Source organism: Diabrotica undecimpunctata, chromosome 8 (assembly GCF_040954645.1).
Source record: "Diabrotica undecimpunctata isolate CICGRU chromosome 8, icDiaUnde3, whole genome shotgun sequence".
NCBI classification, from domain to species: Eukaryota; Metazoa; Arthropoda; class Insecta; order Coleoptera; family Chrysomelidae; genus Diabrotica; species Diabrotica undecimpunctata.
Window position 1 is genome coordinate 116378254 of NC_092810.1, and position 20222 is coordinate 116398475.

The 20222-nt window shown below is 32.1% G+C and overlaps 2 protein-coding genes across 3 annotated transcripts in view; one reads left to right on the forward strand and one right to left on the reverse strand.

Moving 5' to 3' along the window:
* Nucleotides 1–20222, reverse strand: part of LOC140449072 (uncharacterized) — a 121638-nt gene that overhangs the window by 89431 nt on the left and 11985 nt on the right. Inside the window, exon 2 of the mRNA XM_072542215.1 lies at nucleotides 2792–3656. Coding sequence (XP_072398316.1) covers nucleotides 2792–3656 — 865 coding nt within the window. The remainder of the gene's footprint in view (nucleotides 1–2791; nucleotides 3657–20222) is intronic.
* The window catches only part of LOC140447890 (cytochrome P450 6k1-like), a 77895-nt gene that overhangs the window by 15534 nt on the left and 42139 nt on the right, over nucleotides 1–20222 (forward strand). The window contains exon 1 of one of the 2 annotated variants that reach the window (XM_072540809.1): nucleotides 2598–2714. The exons of the other annotated variant lie outside the window; for it this stretch is intronic. The gene's annotated coding sequence lies outside the window, so the exon portion shown is untranslated. Of the gene's footprint in view, nucleotides 1–2597; nucleotides 2715–20222 lie in introns of those variants that run through there. 2 annotated transcript variants of the gene reach the window in all.

Here is a 20222-nt window from a genome sequence, read left to right on the forward strand (position 1 = left end):
TTTCTTCTGTCTGCTACCACAGTTGGAACTCTTTTCACCAAACATAAATACAACTTTTGACAATCTAGACTTTTTTAAAAAACTTCGCTAATTAGCAACGTCGTCTCCACAAAAAAAAACTATAGTATACTCGCCCAATATTCAATTCACAATGCCTTTCTCTCTCTTGCAAAACTCTATCCAAAATCCTTCCATCTCCCTCCTGTTTTTCCTTGAACCAATCAGAACGTATCTCCATCCAAACAACTTTTACCTTCTTCAAAGAAAAACATCTAACTTTCTCCTATCCTATAATCCGTCGGTCATCTAATAAACATTTTCAATTTCTTCGTCTCCGGTGTAATTAATAAACGTATGAAAAACTGATTGCAACTTGGTGCAAGTTTCCATGTTTTTTAATTTGTCCAACTATTGCGCAATATGGTGTTATATTGCGTAGTTGGCCGGTACGCTCTTATTGTGGCATTATCTTGAAGAGACAATGCCATTGTGGTTTTATTAGGTGGTGGAAATAAAACACATTCTTTCTAAGAAGAAAAAAACTCAGCTTCAGAGTCTTAGAAAGAAACAGAGCCCTTCGAGCAAAGTGCTCTAGGGAGCTACCCTACACGGGTAAAACCATGAGTTAGACACTACTATCACAACTGACTTGAGATCCGAAAATGTCCCATATTTAAAGATAAATTAACTTTTATATGAAACTTTTTCATTTCTCAGCCAATTAAATTTAATTATGTGTTCCAGAAGGAAGGGCGATGAACATCGAAGTGCGTGATTGGTGGCACTTGATGACATCCCCCCTGCTTTGGAGACTCTGAGGCTGATAAAAAAAGCTGATTTTATTAAAAAACTTAAGAAAACAATTTTTTTTACAAATCACATATAGGAAAGAAAAAAAATGCATAAAATATATTAAAAGTGTATATGTCCATATTGTCAGATCTACTTACAGTAATCTAACACACACTACACTCGCGTACACTCGCGTAGCGCGCACTTGCACTGCACAAAAACACTCACAGGCGGTGGTCGGTGTTGTTGACAGCATCTGCAGGTCCATCCTCGACGACGTGCTCTCGTTCTACGGCGGCTTCGTCCTCTCTAGCTGTACATTTCCCATCTGCATGTCGCCAGTGTGTCGTAGGCGAGTTTGCCTGGGCCTCCGTGGTGCTCTGGACCACATAATGGTAGGGCAGGCAGTGACTGGCTACTGCGGAGACATCCATTGCATCAGGTACTTAGCATCACGTAGGCTGGCTCGTCGGAGATATAGCACATCGACGGTTTCAGGGCTGCAGAAGGTGGATATCGGCATGTTAGTTTGGTGTACTAACATCCGATGCTTCTCCCCGCTGTTTTCTTGAGTGGTTTTGATGCAGGCATCGTGTTGGAACTGTTTGCGATTTTCGATCGAGGAGCATGAGAACTCTGACATCTCGGAGTCGTGGTAGAGTTCGTTGAAGGTTGGGCGCCATGTCGTCTCCGGTGTAATTAATAAACGTATGAAAAACGTATGCAACTTGGTGCAAGTTTCCATGTTTATTAATTTGTCCAATTATTGCGCAATATGGTATTATATTGCGTAGTTGGCCGGTACGCTCTTATTGTGGCATTATCTTTAAGAGACAATGCCATTGTGGTTTTATTAGGTGGTGGAAATAAAACACATTCTTTCTAAGAAGAAAAAAACTCAGCTTCAGAGTCTTAGAAAGAAACAGAGCCCTTCGAGCAAAGTGCTCTAGGGAGCTACCCTACACGGGTAAAACCATGTGTTATACACTACTATCACAACTAACTGAGATCCGAAAATGTCCCATATTTAAAGATAAATTAACTTTTATATGAAACTTTTTCATTTCTCAACCAATTAAATTTAATTATAAGTTCCAGAAGGAAGGGCGATGAACATGGAAGTGCGTGATTGGTGGCACTTGATGACATTTCTAGAGAAAAAAGGATAATTACCTCTCACAAACTATTTACAAACCTACCCTATTTTCTAATTCTTGGTAATCAATACAATAGAAAGTTTAAGGTAGAACTGTTTACAAAAATCTCTATTTAAAACTAAACCGTTAGAAAAACCAATATATTGTCTTCTTATTTTCTGGGAATGTCTTTGAACGTATAAAATTCACTTTCCGAAAAAAACCGTTTCTAAAACTAATGCTAAACAGTATAATATACAGGGTGTTTGCAATCTCTTTTGGTCGGTGATTTGATTTTTGTCTTAATATTTTCTAGTTGATTTTTGAAAATTCTGGAACCCTATTAATATATATACACGTGCGTGTGTTTATACACATTACTAACATTTAAGTCATAAATCCGGTACTTCGCTCCCTTCGTTTTTCCTCAAGGCACTGCCCTTGCTCATATGCATAAAAATTTGGTTCCTTAAACAAAAATGCCTTGGCGAGCATTAATCTATTAATTAGATGTCTTTTTTATAAATCCCTTAATCGTTATGTAAGTAGACTTGCAATATATTGTATTATTATATTACTTTTATTTTATTATAGGCTTAGTATTGACATACTTTATACTTTGCTAACCTTTAATAATTGTAAAAATATCTTTTTTTTTTATTTTTTAGTGGTAATTATTAAAGCAACCTATTAACTTAAGTAATTAGTAACTTATTAAAGTGCGCTTGATGATGTACTGAATTTGTGCCCAACACTGGTTGTCTCAGTTACAATAAAACCAATATTGTGAGTAAATCTTTTTTCTTTTCCCCTTTATCTTAAAATAATATTATAAATAAAATATTATAAAAATATTAGCTTACCCAATGTATCTTCTTTACTATCTTTCGCCTCCAAGATCGCTCTGTTTGCTACATCAACCAAGTTCTGTGGCTTACCATCGTAGTTTTGCCTCGTTGCCATTGAATCTTTAAAAACACCTTCAAAGAAACTTATAGCGCTGTCTCCAATTAAATTTAACTTTAGAGCAGCTACCCAGGATGGCTTTATGAAATATAAATTTTGAATTATCCCATTTCTCAAATTAAAGTCAAACATTTTATTTATATATTTACTAAAACCTGATCCTTCATTATCAAAACAATGTGGATTTGCTTCGTAGAAACATCTAGCTAAAAATTCCGTGGCAAAATTACCACCAACTTTTGAAACTTCTATAACTCCACAATTTTTATTCAAATATTCAATCATTATCTTATTAATGTCTGTTAGATGCGGTTGTAATTGTTTAATCATACCGGTTGTAAAAAGTGGTGTGAATGTTGTTCTCATTTTTCTCCAATTCTGATCTTTTAAGAAAAATAATCCATGTTTCATGCTTGGATGGGAAGGTGTGGCAACTCTTCTATTACAAAAAATTGAAGCGTCCTTAAGTAAAACATCTTTAATTAATTTGGGAGATTTTAAAACCAACACTGGTTCATCCAAGATGAATAATCCAAAATACGGTGCATCAATTTGATCCCAAATGTTCTTTATATGCTCCTGGGTAGTTGTTTTAAATGTTAGTACATTATAAAAGTTACCAAAGAAAGGAATTGGTTTTACAAATTTAACGTTTTTGTTTTTCCAATAATCGAAGTTTCTTGTAAGATATTTATAAACAACCAGATATATGATGCTTAAAATAAGAAGACTTGTAGTTAACCAACATGGAACCGATGACATCTAGAAAAAATAAAATTTGGATTAATATACATAATATACATATATTATATACTAGTGACCGAGTGAAATAATAAAGCTCTTCGAAAGTTCAGGTAAAATATCTCTCCATATGTTTAATAAAATTTATGAAACTGGCTATATACCAACGGATTGGCGGCTGTCGACTTTTGTGACGATACCCTAAAAAGCAAATGCAAAAAGATGTAGTGACTTTCAAACCATCAGCTTGATGAGTCATGTTTTAAAGATATTTCTACGAATTTTCCACTCTAGAATTTACCAAAAAATAGAACAACAACTTGGTGACACACAGTTTGGATTCCGCAATAACCTTGGAACAAGAGAAGCACTATTTAGTATTCAGGTTATGGTACAGAGATGCAGAGATGTCGGACATCCAGTTTATATGTGTTTTATTGACTTTGAGAAGGCCTTTGATCGAGTAAAACATACTGAAATGATAGCCATTCAGCAGTTAGGTATTGATGATAAAGGCCTACGCACTATTAACAATCTTTACTGGCATCAACGTGCAAACATCAGGATTGGCCGGGACACTTCTGAAGAGCTTCAAATACGAAAAGGAGTAAGGCAGGGTTGCATTTTGTCCCCGCTACTATTTAACATCTATTCTGAGTTCGTTTTCAACAACTCAGTGGATAATGTTCAATGTGGTATAAAAATGAATGCCGTCAATATTAATAATTTGAGATATGCGGATGACACAGTGTTAATTGCAAGCAATTACGAAGAACTTCAACATCTAATTAATAGGATTACCACAACGTGTGATGAATATGGCCTTAAGCTAAACACCGCAAAGACAAAGGTGATGGTCGTCAGTAAAACGCCAATAAAACCGGAAGTGGTAACAGCTTATGGTGAAGAACTGGAGAGAACTAACAGTATCACTTACCTTGGTTATAATCTAAATGAAAACTGGGACATGAGCAAAGAAATTAGAATACGGATAGAGAAGGCCAGAGCTGCATTCTTTAAAATGAAGAAACTGTTACGTGGAAGCAATATTACCTTAAGTCTGAAAATTAGAAAAGTGAGGTGTTATGTGTTCTTCACTCTTTTTTATGGTGTCGAAGGTTGGACTTTGACAAATACACTTCTCAAGAAACTGGAAGCCTTTGAAATCTGGGTGTATCGGAGAATCCTACGAATAAGTTGGGTGGATAGAGTTCGTAACGAAGTTGTTTTGCATCGGATGGAAAAAGTTACGGAAGTCGTCAAAACAGTTAAATATCGCAAACTTGAATATTTTGGCCATATTATGCGCCACCCAGAGAGATATAATATACTCCATTTAATAATACAAGGCAAGGTAGATGGAAGAAGAGGGCCAGGTCCCTGTCATTGGTTTAACAGATCCTCTGCATTCTTTTCCGAGCTGCCGTCAACAAAATTACTATAGCCAATTTGATAGCCAACGCTCGATAATCGAGCTCGGCACATGAAGAAGAAGATATACAAGTGATTTTGCCCATCGTATGCGACGGAAGATGTAATAAATTACCATCTACAGTTACTCACATTAACTTTAAAGAATTGTTTTTATAATAACAGCACACATTTAAATCTTATAAAATTGAAAAAAATCTTAATTTTTTTCTTTAAAAATTTTGTTCATATTAGTAATTTTGTTCTAAAGCTATTTTCTTGTGGCATCTTAAAGTAATTACTATTTTAATGAAAATAAGCTACGATTAAAGTTTAAAATAAGTTTATTGACGTTTCAATTTCCACGTCGGAACTCTGTTACATCGGTTATTACTGTACAGTTTTTGACATCCTCTCTGTTGTCTGCTTCAGGCTTTTAGGGGTATCAATCTCCTGAGCTTCCAAACACTACTACACCGATTACGTGATTACTAATCACTGTAAGGTAACTGGATGCCGTCATCTATTTTATCAAGACAATTTGGCCTTTTTTTAATTTGTATGATATCTCGAATAATTCTTGATGTACAGAAGTGGATAAGGGCTATAATTCTGGTGTTTTCAAAATCAATTTTGTGACCTGTGTAAAGTTGGTGTTGACCTAGAGGTGAAGTTAAATCGGAACTGCGAATAGAAATGGAATGTTCATAAGTCCTATTTTGGATTCTACGATATGTTTGGCCTATACTGGTATTCGTGTTGTTTATTTGGAATGTTGTGTTTGGTTAATCGGCTAAGAAAGAAAGTTTTTGTTGGGGTTAATATTGTCTTTATTCCTCTTGATTTCAAAATTTTGTTGATTTTGTTAGTGTCATCTTTAACGTAAGGAAGAAATAGTATGATGAGGGTCTGAGTCTTTGGGTTAAGATTGAGTCGGTTACTGATATCTGTGGATACTCCTATTGATGTGATTTTGATCTGAAAACAAGGGTAATAATCACATAATTAATTTGTGAAGGTGATTGATGAGAGTTGAGAGTGATAAGTAACGATTGTTATGGGTGAGTTTTCGATAAACAGAGTGATGAAAACCTTAAGATTGGTTTTTCTTTATAATAACTTCGAGAAGCAGTAGGGATGAATGAGTTTCCACCTCCAGCGTGAACTGGATACTAGGATGTTTACCATTCAGATAGGTTTGAAAAGACATCAAAGCATTTCTACCATGGGGCCAAATGACAAACGTATCGTAACAATATCGTAGCCAATATGTGGGTTTGAGCATTGATGTGAATAGTACTCGGCTCTCCAAGTCTTCCATAAAGATATTGGCAATTACTGGAGATAGTGGGGAGCCCATTGGGACACCACTTGTGTCTCTAGAATTTATTTTAAAAAATGACATAAGTGTTGGACACACAATGTTTAATGAGAGATAAGTGGTCTTGATGTATACTGTATTTAGTTTTGAGAATGTTGAGAATTTCAGGAATATTTGTAAACAGTAAAACGATATCGAAACTAACTAGAATGTCTGCGGTGAGATAGGGTGGCGTAAGATGTTCGATAAAATGCAAAAAAATTGACCAAGGGTAAGGCATTTTTGGCGAGAGGTTCTAGGGTTTTGTCCAAGTTCTTCACCAATAGTTGTGCTTGGTCATGTGTGCAATGACGATGGGAAGTAGAGGAATATCGGGTTTGTGAATTGTGACTAGACCATATATTCAAGGTGTCTTAGAAGGCTTTTTATGAGTAATTAGAGATTGTTTTATATCAACAGAAAGAATCCGATAATTCCACTGGCCGAAACAAAAACAAGTTCATTGCTTGCTTGTTTTTATATTGCTGTCAAAACTTACCAATAAAAATAATAACCCACAAATTCATAGCAGTTGGGCATACTAAAAATGATGATGCAATGCATGCCCTCAAAGAAAAAGAAAAAAAAAAGATAAATAAAAAGAAACTCGCTCTATATTCCATCGCAAATGGTACCGATAATTAGCTTGGCTAAAAAAACTGGACAACCGTACACTACAGAAGAAATAGCCTAAGTGTATGAAGTACAAAAATTTACAAAAAAATGGGAAAAATTTTAATGTAAATGAAGCCAGAGACAACGTAAAATGGAGCGAAATACAAATTCTAAGAGTTGAAAAAAACCAGCCACACAAAAAAATGTACAAGAAGTCTTATTTTGACGAAAATTATGTCATAAATATTGGACAAAATAGAACGAGAGTGGCTTATGAAAAAGATCTCTCATTCTCTCCAATGAAACACCTGGAGTATCACCACTTAAAACACGTAATTTGTTTTCGCTCTGCTCCTCAGAGTGACAAGAAATGTGACAAGTGAGAAGAAAGTGACAATTCAGAAATATTTTGATTTTATTATATTTTTTCATACCAAGAAAACAATAATGATTTTATAGGAACAAAAAATAATTTAATAATTGTATTTGATTTCCATACAAATACCCTATATCAAACGCACTAACTATTAAAAAATCATGTGTTAACAGTTTCATAGAGCACCAACTCAAAAAAAATCTGAATTCTTAAAAAAAAATAATCATCTAAAAGAACCATAAAATAAACATCTAATTCCAAAATTTTATTCTATTTGAAAAAAAAGGACAATTTACAACAGATTAAAAATAATTGTAAAAATATGTATAAATATCTTACAGAAAACATACCTTTCATGCAATTTTGTCCTAATTTTTTAACAAAGCGCTTTAAAAAACTTATTATCACAGATAGTACTCAGTGAACTAACACTTTATTAACCACCTGTTCTGGTTGTATGCTATCAATTGTAAACCCAAACAAACAAACAAATTATAAAAATTAAATTTATAATATTTATTTGAATTAAACAATAGCCAAAATTAAAATAAACTTAATAAATAGTACGTTGCCTCGGGAAAGTAATAAAGAAAAGATAAAAATTAATGTACTGTTTATTTTATGAAAAACAAATTTTAGATAAATCTTATTTCTTTCGATCGTCAGACTATGGTATTTATTACTTTGTCTTGTAATAAACTTTACCTTGTAGTATGATATAATTAGACACAAACCCTGACATCCCAAGTAAAAGTTATTTTCCAACACCAAATTGTTCTATATAGTCCATATATCGTTCAGTAAAAAGTTACAGTATTTCGAGTGTCGAAGTAGAAGATCAAGTAAATAGAGCAAACAGAGCCACAGGCTGACTCAATGAAACAATATGGAGAAATAAAAATATCGGGAAAGAAACTAATGGCGGAATTTACAAAACAGTCATCAGACCAAAAATGACATACGCGGCAGAAACAAGATCTGACACAGAGGACAAAAAGGATGTTAGAAACAGCAGAGATGAAAAATTAATGGTAAGACACTATGGGACAGAGCTAGAAGTACAGATACACGACATAGATACAAAGTGGAGAACATCAAGAATTGGGTAATAAATAGAAAAGTAGAATGAAACGATAATATAAGCCAAATGAGAACCAATAGAGTAGTAAAGACGGCAAGAGACGGCCTCCCAATAGGAAAACGATTAGTAGGAAGACCACGAAAACGATGGAACGACATCAAACAGACAGAACGAGTCATGTCTATATAAAAAGAAAAAGAATAAGAAGAAAATGTCTACCAAAACTACACAATAAATACAACTAAAAGTAGAAGAAGAACTAACTGACCCAATTGAAGCTGGTTATGGGATAAAAGAGGGTGATTCCATGAGCATTCTATTGTTTAAACTGATCATGGTTGAAACAATAAAAACAGTAAGAATTAAAAAAGAATACCAAATGGCAGAAAAACAACTTAAAATAATCTTCTACGCAAACGACGCAATACTACTCTTAAAGAGAAGATGATTTACTGCACCATAAATAACATTTATTAATGTTTTATATTTTGAGAACGATTTCTGAAGGGGAAATGAAAACTTCAAAATAAACTTATTTTAATTTGAAATTATGGCTTATTCCCAATAAAAATATGCCACAAGAAAAAAGCTTAAAAATAGTGTTATCCTCAAGCACGACTCTTTCTCGCCTTCGTAGGTATAGTCACGGGTTTTTTCTTGTTACTAAAAGGGAATATTAATAAGGGTAATAAGGGTATTAAATTATCATTTACGAGAGGATGTACTTAATTAAAAATCAGATATTATTTGATATTTTCCAAATAATATCTTAAAAACCATATTTTTGTTTAGATTTTTTGAAAGTAGTAGGCGTAAGAATAAAAAAAAAATAAAAGTAATTCTAAACAACTAGAAATTCTAAACCAGATACTATTCCTAGGCAAATTACCACCGTTTGCCAAACAAAAACCAAATCTATTATTTACACCAAGTTGCTCCAAGTTAGTGGCTCGCTCGAATTCATGTCTTTAGCATCCCGGATGTACCAATCATATGTTCGGGAAAAAGTAAAGCTAAATAGTCTTTAATGGCCTGTGCATTATGAGAAAGATAGCCGTTTTGTTGAAACCAAATTTCGTTTAAGTTTATCTCAAGATGTTTTAGTGCAGGAATAATTTAATTTCGCAGCAATTAAAGATAGTTTACTGTGTTTAGATTTTCTTCAATAAAAAACCAATAATATGATCTCCCAAACTTCCAATCCAAAATATCAACTTCTGTGCATATTGAGTACGAACAGGCACACTCAAATGCTTATTTTCTTAAAACTAATAACGTACGACCGATGCATTATATTTCTTGTGAATTGTGAAGGACGAATCGTCTGTAAATCAAATATTCTTTAAAAAAATTATGTTCATTGCATTTGTCTATCCTAATTTTACAGAACTCCATCCGGTTAAACTGATCATCAGGAAATATTTCTTAAGTGGTCTGCACTTTATAACAGTTGTATTTTTTGGCTTTTCTTTCACAATATTCCTCACTGTTTTTTCATTCAAGTCAACTTCATTGGTTATTTGTTTACTTAATTACAGCTCATGCACAGACTTGTGTTTTCCTAATTTATCGTTCTTGACTAATTTTCTTTTCTCGAGGTTGATGTGATGAGCAGCAGTTTTTATACCGCCACATTAGTACCGCCAAACTTTTTAAATTGATGAATAATAGCTAATACACTTTTTTCTATATGTATTGGCCAATCTTTACAAGCTGTAATAAATAAATTAATGGTTTATTGTACAGAATGTCCCCCAACGTACCATTTTATTATTTCTACTCCTTCTGCAGTTGTCAATATATACAGTCAATATATTGAATCTTCTATTGTCACACTTAGCTACTTTATATATGAGAGATTTTACTTAAAAGAGTGCAATTGGATCGAGAAAACTCGGTTTTATCATTCGGTTATGATGGATGTTCATGCACAATATGGAGGAGAGACTAGGGGAAAATTATTGCCATTTTTATCTTCTTCTTCAAGTGCCCTGTCCGTTGCGAACGTTGGCTATTAACATGGCAATTCTGATCTTATTTGCGGCGCTTCTGAATAGTTCGACCGATGTGAGCCCGAACCACTTCCTCAGATTTTGGAGCCACGAGTGTCTTCTCCTGCCTGGCCCTCGCTTACTGTCTATTTTTCCCTGGACAATCAATTGCAGTAGACGGTACTTATCGTGTCTCAATATGTGGCCTAGATATTCAAGCTTTCTTTGTTTAATTGTATTCACGATTTCTTTCTCCTTTCCGATTCTTTGGATTACCTCTGTGTTGGTGACATGTTCGGTCCAGGATATACGAAGAATGCGTCGGTACACCCACATTTCGAATGCTTCTAGTTTTCTCGTGAGCGTCTCCGTCAGCGTCCAGGCCTCCACACCATACAGTAAGATCGGAAAAATGTAGCATTTAACTAGACGTAGTTTTAGGGGAAGAGACAAATCCCTGCTTATGAGGAGCTTTTTCATATTGCTAAATGCTGCTCTAGCTCGTTCTATTCTCGCCTTAATTTCTGTGGCCTGTTCCCATTTTGCATTTACGTTGGTGCCAAGGTACACATAAGATTCTACATGGTCAATTAGCATGTTACTTATCCGTAACTGTCGAGCAGGCTGTTGCTTCCTGCTTATCAGCATCCACTTTGTCTTCTTGAAGTTGAGGCTCAGGCCGTATTCCTCACTAACTGAATAAACTCTTTCCATTACCTGCTGTAATTCGTCTATGGTACTGGCAAGGATCACCGTGTCGTCGGCATATCTTATATTGTTTGTTAACTCGCCGTTTATTTTTATGCCCTCATTTGCATTTTCCATACATTTATTAAATATTTCTTCGGAATAAATATTGAATAGGAGTGGGGATAATATACAACCCTGACGGACACCTCTTTTGATCTGCACACTTTTAGTGAGTTCGTTGCCAATTTTTGCTCTTGCTGTTTGACCCCAGTATAGGTTTGCCACAATTCGAATGTCCTTGTCGTCAATACCTGTCTTTCGCAGAATATCTATCAATTGTTCATGATTGACATTGTCAAATGCTTTTCTAAAATCCACAAAGCACAAATACACGTCCTTATCAACGTCTCTACACCGCTGTATAAGCACCTGGAGAGCGAAAATTGCTTCTCTAGTTCCAAGTGCTTTCCGAAAGCCAAACTGCGATCTATCAATATTTGACTCACATTTATCATATATTCTTCTATGAATGATCTTAGTGAACGCTTTAGTGACATGATTAATCAAGCTTATAAGCCGGTAGTCATCACAGATCTGAGCCTTTGGTTTCTTCGGGATTGTAATAAATGTTGACTGCAGCCAGTTCTCCGGGATTTTACCGCTATTATATATGTTGTTAAGTAAAAAACATTTTTATCTATTAAGTAAAAACCTAATGTGAGTTATCTTTACCTATTTTATCTTACCTGTTATCTTTACCTATTTCTGAATGATTAATAAGAATATAATTAAATACTACTCCTACCGAATTAAATGTTTTACAAGTCTATGCCCCAACCAGCGATAAACCAGAAGAAGAGGAAGAGCAATTCTATGAGTTGTTGAAAAATTCACTTAAACAGATTAAGAAAGAAGATATAATTATTATTATGGGTGACTTGAATGCAAAAATTGGTAAAGGGAAAAGCGGTGAGTTTATTGGTGATTTTGGTCTAGGGAAGAGAAATGAAATGGGAGAAAGATTAAAACTTTTTGTAGAGGATAAAGAATTTTCAATACTAAATACGTTCTTTAAACTACCACCAAGACGTTTGTATACTTGGATCTCTCGGCAAGATCAACCAGGAGACATAATAAGGACTCAAATTAATTACATAATGGTGAACAAGAAATTCCGTAATGGATGCCTGTCAGTTCAAAGTTACCCCGGTGCTGACGTATCGTCAGATCATATTCCTGTTATTGGTAAATTTAGGATTACATTTAAAAAGTTTACAAAAAAGAATATTAACAAAAAATGTGATATGAGAAGACTAAAAGAGATGAAAACAAAGGAGACAGTCTCAAGGATGCTTTCAGAAAAGCTAAGTAACAAGTAGCAAACGTATGATCCAGAAGAATCACTCCAGAATACATGTAAAATCTTTAAATCTTTAACAAGATCAAAAAACATCTAATAGACAATAAAGAGAAGAGTAAAAGTTAGATGAATGACAATATGCTGCAACTTTTGGAAGAAAGAAGAAAATCAAAAAATAACAAAAAAATGTACAAAAATATTCAAAGACAAATAAGAACTGAAATACGAAAGGCCAAAGAAAATTGGTTAAACACACAGTGTGAAGAGATAGAGTTATTGGACCAAAAACACGATACATTAAATATGCATAAAAAGATGAAACAAGCAGCTGGTTTTCAAAAATCCAACATAGCTAGCACACTGCAAGATCAACAGGGGAACATCATCACAGATAAAAATCAAGGAAAATGCATATGGGCCCAACACATACAGGAATTCTTTGATGATAATATGCTAAACTCATAAAGCTATTTAATACCGACGGTACTCAATGACTACCAAAAATATTCAATGACATATATTTAAACGGAGTAATACCAAGATTATGGCTAAAGTCAACGTTTATTTCTCTAATAAAGAAAACAAAATCCGTATCCTGCAATAATTTCCGGACCATCAGCTTAATGAGCCACATTTTAAAGTTATTTCTGAAAATCATACATCAAAGGATTATAGACTATGCGAAGAAAAAATCAGCCGTACACAGTTTGGTTTTTCAAGTGCTATTTCAACGATGTAGAGATGTGAATTGCGATATTTATGCATGGTTCATTGATTACCATAAAGCATTTGATACAGTAAAACGCGACAAGCTGATTGAGTTATTAACAAATATTAGAATAAACACCTGCGATCTAAGAATTATTAGCAATCTTTGTTAGAATCAAACATCGTCTATCCGTACAGAGGCAGAAAAATCCGATGATATCAAAATAAAATGTGGGATCCAACAGGGATGTATACTATCACCCTTGCTGTTTTACATATACTCTGAGAAAATATTCTAAAAAGCAGTAGAAGATGTTGAAGCCGGAATTTGAATTAACGGAGAATGTATCAATAATATTAGATACAACAGTATCTAATATTATGAAGCCATCCAGGAGTTAATGAATAGAATCACAGAAGTGAGTCAGAGATATGGACTTTCACTTAACATTAAGAAAATAAAATATATGATGATCTCTAAGAAGGAACAGCAAATTGAAAGGATCAGTGTGAGTGGTCAACCAATAGAAAGAGTAATACATACACCTACCTTGGTATGAAAGTCAATGAAAATTAGGACCATTCCCTAATAATAAAATCTAGGATAGAGAAAGCAAGATCTCCATTTTAAAAAATGGCTAAGCTCTTTAAATGCCACGATTTATCAGTACCCATAAAAATCAGGTTTCTACAATGTTATATCTTTCCTATACTAGTGTACGGAGTTGAGTCGTGGACTCTCATAGACGCTATCTATAAGAAAATTGAGGCTTTCGAAATGTGGCTTTATCGTAGAATCCTGAAGATATTCTATACCGAATACATTACTAACCAAAACGTTTTATTAAGAATGCAAAAAGGAAAAGAGTTGTTAACCACAATAAAATCAGCCAAAATTGAATACCTCGGTCACATCATGAGGAACAGCGAGGGATGTGGGGTTTGCTGCAATTAATTCTTCAGGGAAAAGTAGAAGGAAAACGAGGACCAGGAAGGCGAAGAATTTCCTGGCTGAAAAATCCACGTACGTGTTTCAACACAACAACCACAAATCTTTTCTGAGTCGCAGTTTGCAAAATACAGATTGCCATGATGGTCGCCAACATCCGAAATGGATAGGCATTACAAGAAGAAGAGTTATCTTTGTAAAATATTTCGCTAATTTGGAACACCCACCATACATTTTTTTCGTAGATAGTATATATATATATATATATATTGTTATGTTTTTTTGTTTGAATGATGAGCAATGAGTATTTTTAATAATATATAGGGTTTTTATCGCGGTTCTCAAAGAATTAGCTTGTAAGTACTTTTTTAAATTATCTTTATTATAACTATTATGAAACACACATATATATCTAACCTAGTCAATGTAAATTTAAAATAAACTATCTTTAAACTGATATTCTTATAAAACTAATTAAATTCTATAGACAATCTAAAATTTAAACAAACTATCTTCAAAATTGAAATTGTTATGACACTAACTAAATTATATTAACAAAATTTTGTACCTTTCTTTCACTGAATGCCTAAATGAACTGTTTTCCACTAAGTATATAGATTCTAATCACCACTGAATGTCTTCGTACTTCAGTTATCCTTGTTTTTTTTTTTTACTTTTTTAAATTATTAGCTTCTACCAATTTAAGATATAGTTTTCTTCACCAGCATTTATACACCACCAACCAAACCAGCAAACAGCATTTATATTTATTCTTCTTTTCAATATACCAATATCCAATTATTATAAGTTGATTTATACTAATCTCCAACCATAATATAATTTAATTTCTTCCAATATACCTTTTTTATCTTCAATAATTATTTGTGTATAATTATAAATGTGCATTAAATATATGCATAATTTTTAATCTTCATTTAACTCACTATATTAAACAATTTGACTATTTGTAACTGATTCACTGACTGTCTTGAAAATTCTGAACAATTTACTTCACTCTATTAACTTTCATAATAAACTGGCCTGACTTCTGACTAAAAACTTCCAAAAACTGCCTGACTTCTGAATAAAAACTTAAAACTGCCCTCTTGAATCCAAATCACGGGTATTTATATCTTTTTGATATTCTAGAACCATCTCGTAAGAGATCATGTTCCAATTTGTTCTATTTCATACTTGTATGAATTTTCTGGAACAAACCATTTCGCAAACATGGCCATCTCCGGAGATCCAGAGAATTCCATTCTTTTCTATTAATAATTTTGTTTACATTTAGGCTTTTCAGATCAGAATATATAATTAAATTAGTAACTAACACTCTAATTTAATAAAATACACATTTCAAACAATATATTATATAACCCCACTTTATATTCCCTTATGATTAATTTCTATCTGTCAAATTACTCCGAGAGTATTTTTGGTTGCCTATGCACATGGCTCACTTATATATATTTACAATATTAAAATACAACTTTTTACAATTATTATATGCTAATTTCTTAAAATGCCCTCACATAAATAATTTTTATAAAATTCTCTAGTATATAACTTATTTAAAACAACCAAATATCTAATATTATGTAGTATATAACTTATAAATTATTTTCTATAAACCCTAATTGTCACAATACCCCAAAATAATATTTAAAATAAATAATTTACTTGATTATTTTTTTAAATATTAATTTTCTCATACCTTATTAAATTTAATAAATTAATAATTCAATTTTTTTTTTTTATTTAAAATGTGTTAAATACATCCCTGTTCGCTGTCTATGTCAAAACAGAGAACAACGGAGCACAGTTCGGCTATTCTATGGTCAAACTGTCATGTCAAATGGAGCAATGGATGCGATATCAGAGAATAAAATATAACCTTAATTAAAAATATAATCGATATGGTGTTCTGTTTATTTATAGACAAAATCTAGGAATTATTTCCATTCAAAATAACTTCATCAATATAAATTGGTAAGTTTTTCCACTTTATTATATTAGAAAGACATTTTTATAGCAATTATAGTATCTAACCCCAAATTATGATTTTTAGGGTACCAAACAATTTCCATATATACAAAATTCAACAAGTATGATGTCAAATTGATTCAAAATAATGAAATCTACCATCTACCATTTAACAAATCAAGTCTATTGAATAAAATGGATATATCAGTAAGTTATTAGTGTTATTATATTTGTGTTAAAGGTATAGAAATCATTATTCAATCTCTTCATGATATTGAAAAATGTCGTTGATATGAAATATGCCTCTTAGTCTGTTCTCTGCATCTATTAACACATAACTATTTAGTCCATTCTGATTTTCAATTGTATATGGACCTTCAAACATTGGTTGTAATTTCTTACAACGGTTTTCTTTAACATTACTTTTTCTAAGTGAACGAATTAACACTAGGTCTCCTTTTTGAAATGTGATTGGTTTTTTTATATTTCGATTTTGTCTTCTGATATATTTTTCAGCTTTCCTCCTAATTCGGTTATTCACTTTCTGCATTACTTGTTCTAACATATCCTGATTATATTCACTAATCCACTTTCTGTTTCCTATATGGCCAAACATTAAATATTCTGGTACTTCCTCTGTATTCAAATTATGTGTATTATTTAAAAAATATTCTACTTGTGGTATATGTTGCTGCCAAGTTTCGTGTTGATTTTGGCACAGTATCCTTAAATATTTTATAACTTCTTTAATATATCTTTCTGCAGGATTTGCCTGAGGATGTCTGATACTTGTAAAATGAATGTTGATTCCCTTTTTCTCACAAAATTTTTGGTTGTTAAAATATGTAGCATTATCTATTATGCAATTTCTAAATGGTCCTATTTCTACGAAAAATTGATTAATATATAATTTTAATGTTTTAACATTTGTTCTGGAGCAGGGATATAGTTTAATAAATTTTGTATATAAATCAACTATCACTAGTATATGCTTTTTTCCTGTTGGACTGAGAACTAAATTTGAAATAAAATCCATGGAAACTGTATTTAGTTTTTCATATACAACATTAGATTTATATGTGTTCTGGTTTTTGAAATTCTTTTCTTTGTTTAGTTGACATATTGGGCATTGGGTAGTAATTTCTTTTGCTATACTTATGTCATTCTTTGCAAAATAATTGTCCCTAAATAGCATCCATAGCTTTCTTGAACCAATATGCATATAATTGTTATGTAAATTTTTCAATATTTTCTTTGCTAAAGTTCTAGTTATTACATATACTTCTATGCCATTTATTATTTTATAATAAACTCCATCTTTCTTAAGGACTTTTTGTTTTTCACTCAAATTGATCTGATCTCTTATAATTTCTTCTTTAGAATATAATCCAGTACTTTCTACTAATTGATTTAATCCAATTTTTATTGTTCGCTGCCCTTTTTGTGATGTATTTTCTAACCTTGATAAAGCATCTTCCACTATATTGGATTTTCCAGAAATGTATTTGATTTCAAAGCAGTATTCACTAAGTATTAGACTCCACCGATGTATTCTACTGTTTCCATATTTGTTATTTAATATAGACGTTAAAGCTTGGTGATCTGTTTCTATTGTAAATTCATTACCCAACAAATAAAATCTTAATTTTGTGACACAGTGTATTATACTTGCTAACTCTAATTCTGAAACTGAGTAACCCTTTTCATGTGGCTTTGTGATTCTTGAAATGAATTGTATTGGGTATTCGACCCCATCATGTATTTGTAATAATACCCCTGATAATCTCTCTATTGATGCATCTGTTCTTAATATGAATGGCTGTGTGTAGTCAGGATAGTATATTTTCAAATTTGACAGAAAAATGTTTTTAATCTCTTGGAATGCTAGTTCTCTTCTCTGATCCCATCTCCATTTTACACCTTTTCTCAGTAGTTCAAGTAATGGAATTTCTTTTATACTTAGATCTGGTATCATCCTTTTATAATAATTAATTATTCCAATAAATCCTCTTAAAGTTCTTAAATTGTGTGGTGTTTTATATTCCTGAATGACTTGTGTCCGTTCTGGATCCATTTCGATTCCCTTAGTGTTAAGTTTATAACCTAGATATATGACTTCTTTTCGAAAAAATGTACATTTTTCTTGATTTATTTTTAGTCCCACTTTGTCTAATCTATTTATTATAATTTTTAGGTGTTTCTCATGATCTTCAGCCGTTTTAGAAAAAATTAAGATATCATCAATGTAGTGAATTACAAAATGTTCATATTGATCCAAAATATCATGAAGACATCTACATAGAGCACTGCAAGATGATTGAAGTCCAAATGGTACTACTTTGAATTGATATACTACTCCATCTATCTGAAATCCTGTATACTGTCTACTTTTTCTTTCTAGAGGTATTAACCAGAAACTATGCTGTAAATCGATTTTAGTGAAAAATGACATTCCTGTAATTCTTCCTAATATTCCATCTATACTCATTGGTGCTTCAAATTGCTTTTCAGTAATCTTGTTAATATTCCTTGCATCCAAACATAACCTGATTTCACCTGATCTTTTTCGTACTACTACTATGGGGTTAATAAAACGTGTGTCTGCCTTCTCAATGATCCCATCTTCTAACATATTATTAATTGTTTTGTTTACTTCTTCTCTGTATTTATATGGTATTGGGTATGATTTTGTTTTAAAATCTTTTTCTTCTTTAACTTTTATACTATGGATATAATTTTGTGCAATTCTATTTTCTTTATTGACAAGTCCCCTGTGTTGCTGCAATATGGAAATGACTATTGATTTATATTCTTCAGGGCAATTTAAAACTTTCATTATATCTTCTTCTTTACAAATAAAATTATTCTTCATTATGTACTCATTATTCCTTGCTTCCAATTTTACGCACTCCGCCTCGTAGGCATCCATCTGCTTAAAATTTCCATTCCTTAAATATTCACTACAATAATTATTCTTTACATTCTTTTGGGACATATCCCTATCATCAAAATACATTTCTTCTTCATAAACATCACTATTTTCTTTTAATAATATCCTATCAACTCTTATTCCTTCTTCTACCTCATCTTTCTGCATAAATTTAATTATTTGCCCTTCCAAAGTTACCATTTTTTCTTCAAAATCTATCTTTACTTTCTTCTTTTCCAATTCATCATTTCCCATTAATATATCAACACATAAATCCTTGACAATAAATCCTTGCATATTAATTTCTTTATTAAGAATATTAATTTTAAAATTGGCTAGTTTATCAATTATACCCAACTTCTTATTATTTGCACCAACAATTTTAATTTTTGGAATCTTTATTATATCTGATAGTTTTAATGTATTAAAAATAAAATTCTCCGAGACTAAAGTACTTTCTGAACCAGTATCTATCATAATCTTAATCATTTTATTTTTGGCCAAAGCATTTATATAAATTAAATTAATAGATTCAATAATTTTCTCTTCATCTAAAGAAATAAATTCAGAAGGTTTTTCATAATAGCAATGGCCTAACTTGTAATTCAGAAAGTTTACTGCACAAAATTTTGATTATTAGAATTGTCAGATTGTATCTGACCACTTGGATCTGATGTCCTATGTCTTTCCCTACTATGACTTCTACTCACATTCTCCTGCCTTGTACTACTTCGTTCCCTGCCTTCGCAGCTTCTATTCCTTCGAACACAATTTACCTGTCTGTTATAGTTAGGTCGCTCTGTATTTTTTCTATTGTTAAAATCTTGTCTATTATTATTAGTACTGTTATTAAAATGTTGTCTATTATAATTAGTATTATTATTACAATTTTGTCTAATTTGATTACTGTTATTATTATTAAAATTTTGTAAATTATTACCATACCTAGTATTATTGTTATATGATTGTCTATATTGTTGATTATCATTTTTATTATATTGAAAGTTATTGTTGTTTTTTCTGTTGTTATTATTACTTGTCATATTGCCTCTTTGTATTCTTTGAATAAAATTAATAAAACTATCTATTGTTTGAATATTTTGTACAGTTACGGTTTGCACAACATCAGCAT